General features: G+C 48.6%; 1 protein-coding gene and 1 pseudogene across 2 annotated transcripts in view; one reads left to right on the forward strand and one right to left on the reverse strand.

Moving 5' to 3' along the window:
- Window positions 1-313: 313 nt before the first annotated feature.
- On the reverse strand, window positions 314-1,302 carry LOC114608176 (annotated as a pseudogene).
- Window positions 1,303-2,865: 1,563 nt separating this feature from the next.
- Window positions 2,866-7,456, forward strand: part of Mars (methionyl-tRNA synthetase) — a 16,185-nt gene continuing 11,594 nt past the window's right edge. For both annotated transcript variants that reach the window (XM_028752097.1, XM_028752099.1), the window contains exons 1-7: window positions 2,866-3,131; window positions 3,810-3,900; window positions 4,181-4,259; window positions 4,344-4,478; window positions 5,619-5,694; window positions 5,882-6,060; window positions 6,218-6,324. In XM_028752097.1, the coding sequence (XP_028607930.1) occupies window positions 3,023-3,131; window positions 3,810-3,900; window positions 4,181-4,259; window positions 4,344-4,478; window positions 5,619-5,694; window positions 5,882-6,060; window positions 6,218-6,324 (776 nt within the window). In that variant the 5' untranslated portion in view covers window positions 2,866-3,022. The remainder of the gene's footprint in view (window positions 3,132-3,809; window positions 3,901-4,180; window positions 4,260-4,343; window positions 4,479-5,618; window positions 5,695-5,881; window positions 6,061-6,217; window positions 6,325-7,456) is intronic.

Genomic DNA, 7,456 nt, shown 5'->3' on the forward strand with positions numbered 1-7,456 from the left:
ACAAAAGCAAAGAAAGGTGAGAACCAACTCTACAAAGGTATCCTCTGACCGCCACACAAACACCACAGCTGTACATACTTACTGGTTTTTTGTTTGTTTGCTTGTTTGTTTGTTTGGGTGCAGTGAGCTTTATTGATGGTTTTCAAAGAGAGTAAGGCTCTTTAGGCCCCTCCTATTATTATGGGGGTCTGGGATGGAAATTGTGAGGGAGATGCTCAGTGTTGGGGACTGAGTTGGGACAGAGACTCCTCAGCAACCCAGGGCCTCTCTCTTGATTTCAGTGTCTTTGCTGGGGTGGGTGGCCCAGGGTTTCTTACTCCTTGGAGGCCATGTAGGCCATGAGTTCCACCACCCTGTTTTTGTAGCCGTATTCATCTTCATACCAGGAAATGAGCTTTACAAAGTTGTCACTGAGAGCAATGTCAGTCCCAGCATCAAAGGTGGAGGAGTGGGAGTTGCTTGAGACAACTTGGTCCTCAGTGTAGCCCAGGATGCCCTTGAGTGGGCCCTCAGAAGCCTGCTTCACCACCTTCTTGATGTCATCATACTTGGCAGGTTTCTCCAGGCGGCATGTCAGATCCACAATGGATACACTGGGGGTAGGAACATGGAAGGCCATGCCAGTCAGCTTCCCGTTCAGCTCTGGGATGACCTTGCCCACAGCCTTGGCAGCACCAGTGGATGCAGGGATGATGTTCTGGGCAGCCCCGTGCCCATCACACCACAGCTTCCCAGAGGGGCCATCCGCAGTCTTCTGAGTGGCAGTGATGGCATGGACCGTGGTCATGAGCCCTTCCACGATGCCAAAGTTGTCATGGATGAACTTGGCCAGGGGGCGCTAAGCAGTTGGTGGTGCAGGATGCATTGCTGACATCTTGAGCGAGTTGTCCTATTTCTTGTGGCTTATGTCTATCACAAACATGGCAACATCAGCAGAAAGAGGAAAGATGATGACCCTTTTGGCTCCACCTTTCAAGTGGGCCCTGGCCTTCTCCATGGTGGTGAAGACGCCAGTGGACTCCACGACATACTTGGCACCAGCATCACCCCATTTGTTGTTAGTGAGATCTCGCTCCTGGAAGACGGTGATGGGCTTCCCATTGATGACAAGCTTCCCATTATCGGTCTTGATGGTGCTGTTGAACTTGCTATGGGCAGAGTCATACTAGATCATGAAGTTTAGGTCAGTGAAGAGGCCTTTGATGGCAACAATCTCCACTTAGCCAGATGCAGAGGAGAAGGCAGCCCTGGTAATTAGGTATGCCCAATACAGCTAAATCCATTCACTGCAACCTTCACCATTGCGTCTACGGGACGAGGCTGGCACTGCACAAGGAGATGTGACTGTCTCTGGAACGGGGAGGAGCAGAGAGCCACATACTAAGTTTTTTTTAAAAAAGATAATACACCCCTTTTGCATGTGTTTGTCTTTATTGTGAAAGCTCTCACTTCCCCTCAGTTTGCCCTTATGTAACTAACATACACTCTCTTCTCCCTTTGCTGTGATTGTCTAGCTATATGTAAATGGGGGGAGGCTAGTGCTATTTTATTTTTATTTTTTTCCAGGGCTTGTTTTAGTTTTGCCTGCAAGTTGAATATACCATTTTGGGGCAGGCCCAGAGAGGCCAGAAGAGGCACTAATGTTACAGGTTGTGAGCTGCCTGCTGCCTGCCATGTGTGTGCTTGGAGCTAGATCCCTGTACTCCTTCTTCGAGAGCATCAACCTGAGTTATCTCTCAACACCCCCTCTCCCCATTTTTTTAAATTAAGAAAAACAAAAATCACACACCTTTTTTTTTTTTTTTTTTGAGACTAGGTCTATGAAGATCCGGCTAACTTTGAACTCAAAGAGATCCAACTGCCTTTACCTTCTGAGTCCTGGAATCAAGGGAGTGTCCCACCACAGCCAACTCCTTTTTCTTTTATTTGTATGGGTGTTTTGAACGCAGGTAGGTCTCTGCACCACATGCATGCAGTAATCATGAAGGCCAGAAGAGGGAGTCTGATTCCCCTAGGACTCAAGTTACAGACAACTGTGAACCCTGCAAAGGCTAGAAGTCAAAGAAGAGTCCAGAGGAAGATCGGCCTGTGTTCTTCTCTGCTGAGCCATCTTTCCAGGCCTCCTCATTGACTTACTGACAGATCTCTAGTAGCTTATGCTGGCTTGCAATAGAGGATAACGTTTAATTTATGACCATTTTATCACCACTTCGTCAACGCTGAGATTGCAGGGATGGGTGCACCACCTCACAAAGTGTTGTGTTTCGTGTGAACCCAGCAGTTTGCACACGCTAAGCAAACACTAACTAAACCACATTCCCAATTCCTAAGTAGTAAAATTTCACTAGCCACATCCTTTGTGGCTAAACACATTAATTTCCAAGTTGACACTAAAGTTTGCTCATAATTCCCCAACTACAAAACTGATTTTTAATCTTTTTTTTTTTTTTTTAAATAAAGACAGGTCCTCTAGGAGCCCGGGCTAGCCTAGAACTAGGCATGTAGTCAAGGATGACTTTGAACTTCTAAACCTCCTGGCTCTGCTTCCCAAGGGCTGAGACTAAAGGTGTGCGCCCTCTGAGGTCTTAAAACACTGATTACAGGCACCGAGGAGGCTCAGCGGCTAAACGCATTTCCACGCTCCCGCCTCCCCGCACACACACCAATTAAAAATCCCGATATCGGCAATCACGATCACCACTTTAACGACCCCACTACAGAGTCAGAAAGTGCCATCACTGGCGTTGCCGCAGCTCTCGGATGGCTTTACAGCAATGGTTCAAACCATCCTCTCGGAGCGGAGGACCCAGAGTGTCGCGCTAGCCCGCGTCGTCGACTTCCGGGTCTCGTTGGTAGCCATTTCCTGTTTCGTAGTGATGCATGATGGGATAAATAGTCGACTTTCCGGGAGCCGACCGCGAGCGTGCGGCCGACACAGAACTCCATTTCCCGACTTACCTTGCAGCTTAACCCAGAAGCGGGAGGTCGGTTCCGGTTGCATCAGCGTGGGCTCGGAGGTGCGATGAGGCTGTTCGTGAGCGAGGGTTCCCCGGGGAGCCTGCCCGTGCTGGCTGCGGCCGCGAGGGCCCGGGGTCGGGCGGAGCTGCTCATCAGCACCGTAGGCCCGGAAGGTACGGGAGTGGCTTGCTGGTGGGCGGCGGGCGAGGGGCGTTCATCTCACAGTTGTCTGCCGGGCTCCAGTGCCCGTCCCCCCAGTCGACTCTACGTTAGTTTTGGTCACTCCAGCCTTTCTTTCCATGACCCTGCTTAAGTTAGTTCCCTTAGGTACCCTCACTGTACTCTTCAAGCCTCGTTTTAAGTCTCCCCTCCGGTTAGTTTTCCAGGATCCTGCTTCACTCCGCTGACTTACTGACCTTCCCTCCCACCTATCGTGCAACTCCCTCTCCACCCGGCCACTCTCGTGATAACCTCCGACCTCCCCTGTGTCGTTTTGGGGAAGCCTCTGTCTCCTTCCAGGACCTCAATACAGACATGTACACACTCTGTCCTTGAAGTTTATCACTCATTCCCAGCCAGTTTTTTTGGGTGACTTTCTAAGAGTTTCTCTTGTCAAACCCCCACCCCGGCTCTATTAGTTCTGTTCTCGCACTGTGACGGCTTGGCGGCAGCACTATTCTATTCCTTTCTGTGGACTTTACCTCTTATTCCAGTTGACAGTCTCAACTGAAACTTGCTGGCCTCTCTAGCATATTCCAAACCCACCCCCCCCCCACCCCCCCGCCCCCCGCACACACGTCAAATCATTTATTTACTTACCTCTGATTTTCACCCATTTTCCTCTGTCTCAGAGTGCGTGGTACCATTCCTTACCCGGCCTAAGGTCCCGGTCTTGCAGCTGGATAGCGGCAATTACCTCTTCTCTGCTAGTGCAATCTGCCGGTCAGTATTGGTTCTTTTTTGTAGCCCTGGCTGTCCTGGAACTCACTCCGTAGACCAGGCTGGCCTCGAACTCAGACATCCGCCTGTCTCTGCCTCCCAAGTGCTGGGATTAAAGGCGCGCCACCACCGCCCGGCCAGTATTGGTTCTTGGTGTTGGGAGGTGGCTGGATCAGAGCAGGCCTCACTGATGTTTTTGTGACCTTATTTGCAAACACTGTTCACTGAGTGTTCATCCGTGAACTAGACAAACCCTTCAACCTCGTTTTCTCTCCCTGGGCAGATATTTTTTTCTGTTATGTGGCTGGGAACAAGACGATCTTACGAACCAATGGCTGGAATGGGAAGCAACAGAACTACAGGTGAATCCATGTACCAGGGAGGGGAGGGCAGCCTGCCCCTTCTCCTCTGTATGAACATCCTGACCCATTTCCCCTGCATTTCAGCCGGTTCTGTCTGCCGCCCTACACTGTCTAGTGGTTCAAGGCAAGAAAGGGGAGGATGTGCTCGGCCCACTTCGGAGAGTCCTGGCTCATATCGATCACAGTTTGAGTCGTCAAAACTGTCCTTTCCTGGCCGGGGTGAGTCGGCTTGAAATGGGGTTTGGAAGGCTATGGGATAGGACTTTGTGGGGAGAGTTTACTCAGACCCCAACAACTAGTTATTAGCACGGTAACCTTGACACATTACTTAAACTCACTAATTCTTTTTTTTTTTTTTTTTTTTTTGATGTTGTTTTGTTTTTTTGAGACAGGGTTTCTCTGTGTAGCCCTGGCTGTCCTGGAACTCACTCCATAGACCAGGCTGGCCTCGAACTCAGAAATCCGCCTGCCTCTGCCTCTCAAGTGCTAGGATTAAAGATGTGTGCCACCTCTGCCCGGTAAACTCACTAATTCTTAATTTTTTTTTTTTTTTTTTTGGTTTTTCGAGACAGGGTTTCTCTGTGTAGCCCGGGCTGTCCTGGAACTCACTCTGTAGACCAGGCTGGCCTCGAACTCAGAAATCCTCCTGCCTCTGCCTCCCAAGTGCTGGGATTAAAGGCGTGCGCCACCACCGCCCGGCTTAATTCTTAATTTTTGTTGTTTGTTTTTTTGAGACAAAGTTTTTCTGTTAGCCTTCGCTGTCCTGGAACTCACTATGCAGATCAGGGTGGCCCAAAACTTGCCTGTCATCTTTGCTTCCCAGGTGGTGGGATCAAAGGCACATGCCACAACTAGTTCTTGTTTTGTTTTTGTTATTTTTTGTTATTTTTTTGTTTTTTTCCTTTGTGAAATGGAAGTGATAGTTTCTGCCTTATTTAGAGATATCTCAAGGATTTTGTTAGAAAGCACTAGTACTTGGCACACAGAAAGCAAAAACTCTGTGTGGTGGCACACACTTGTAATCCTGACTTTTGGGAGATAGAAATAGAAGGATCAGAAGATGTTCAAAGTCATTCTTGGGTACACAGGTTCAAGGACAGCAGGGGCTATGTGACACCTTACTTAAAAAAACCAAACATGGGTGTAGTAACATAGGGGCTTAATGAGAAGCCGAGTGTGGTGGCACATGCATTTAATCCCAGGGTTCTGGAGGCAGAGGCAGGCAGATCTGGTCAGACTGGCAAGGACAGCCAGGGCTTTAAAAAAAAAAAAAAGAAAGAAAGAGCAGCAGCAGCAATAGCTGTTACTATTGGGAAATATGAATGTTTTACCTGTGCCCTTTTCTCTTTCTCCAACCAGGACACAGAGTCTCTGGCCGACATTGTCTTATGGGGGGCACTGTACCCCTTACTGCAAGACCCAGCTTACCTTCCTGGTGAGAATTGTACATTGTTTCACCTCCAAGCCCAAGTGCTGGGTGCAGGGCTGTAGAGTAGGATATCTAAGCCTCTCTTAGTTTTCACTGAAACTGTAGCTGAATATGGCCCAGATCACTGGGGAGAGCACGGGGAAGCCTGCACAGTCTTGATCCTTACATTTGTTCTTTTTCATTACACCCACAGAGGACTTGGGTGCCCTACAAAGCTGGTTCCAGACTCTGAGTACCCAGGAGCCGTGCCAGCGAGCTGCAGAGACTGTGCTAAAACAGCAGGGTGTCCTGGCCCTACGTCCCTACCTCCAAAAACAGCCACAGCCACAGCCCCTGTCTCCTGAGGGGAGAGCTGTCAGCAATGAGCCCGAGGTTTGGAACTGGGCAAGACACCCTCACAGAGCCTTAGGGCCTTAGGTAGAAGGTATCTAGGAAGCAGATGTTGATTGTGGCCAACCTTCTTAGTTGTTCGAGAGCAGGAATTGAGTCTCTTTACCCTGTGTGCCCCTCTCATGTTTGTTCTTGATAGGAAGAGGAGCTGGCCACCCTATCTGAGGAGGATATCACCACAGCTGTTACTGCTTGGGAGAAGGGCCTGGAAAGCTTGCCTCCACTGAAGCCCCAGCAGCATCCAGTGTGAGTAGATACCAGGAATGAGGTTTGGTTTCATAACTGGAAATTATTGTCAGGTAACAAAGCAGGCTCACTTTCTTTGCTCTTGGAATGTTGATTCCAGTAGGATAGAGAGATATTTATAAAATTGACAATTGTATATTTATTATGAATTTTTATTTAAGATTTGTTTATTTTATGTATGTGAGTACACTGTGTCTTCAGACACACCAGAAGAGGGCATCAGATCCCATTACAGATGATTATGAGCCACCATGTGGTTGCTGGGAATTGAACTCAGAATCTCTGGAAGAGCAGTCAGTGCTCTTAACCGCTGACCCATCTCCCCAGCCTGTATTTATGAATTTTAATTAAGTCTCATGAAGGAAAAGAATAGGATGTTGTGAGGAAAAAATAAATCATGAGACTGAAGGCATCTCTGTTTTGAAAAATCTTTTTTTGCCAAGGCTGGCCCCAAACTCACTATGCTGAAATAACCTTTTCTCTTGCCTCTGTCCTCTTGAGAGCTGGGACAACAGAACTGTACCACCAGACCCAGCTAAGCCTCTATTAGAAAGTGTTACTAGTTTAGGGACCAGTGGGAAGGCCTGCAGGGTAAAGCACTTTTGCATATGCCTAACAACCTGAGTGTGACTCCCACAACCCACATAGAGGTGGAGGGAGAAAGTGGACTATACCCAGTTGTCCTCTGACCTCCGTATGTGTGCTGAGGCATTCTTGACCCATTCCAAAAATAGTGGGGTTGGTTTGTTTTTATATCGTGTGTCCTGGTGTTTTGGCTGCATGTATGTATGTGCGCTATGGTTCCTGTGGAGGTCAGAAGAGGGCATCTGGGGTTACTGATGGTTATGAGCCATTAGGTGGGTGCTGGGAATCAGACTGAGAATCCTCTGCAAGAGCAGCAACCTCTTCTCTGTCTCTACAGCTCTCCCCGATTCCACCTTTGAGACAAAGTTTAGCCTTGGCTGGCTTGGAACTCACTCTGTAGACCACACTGCCTTAGAACTCACAGAGCTCTGTCAGTCTTTGCCTCCAAGTCTCTGCCTTTAATCTGCTAGGATTAAAGATATATGCCACCATGCTCACCAAGAGATAAACTGTTTCACATGTGTGTGCTGGCTAACCTGTCACCAGA

Source organism: Grammomys surdaster, unplaced genomic scaffold (genome assembly GCF_004785775.1).
Source record: "Grammomys surdaster isolate TR1022 unplaced genomic scaffold, NIH_TR_1.0 125877, whole genome shotgun sequence".
In the NCBI taxonomy this organism is placed as follows: domain Eukaryota; kingdom Metazoa; phylum Chordata; class Mammalia; order Rodentia; family Muridae; genus Grammomys; species Grammomys surdaster.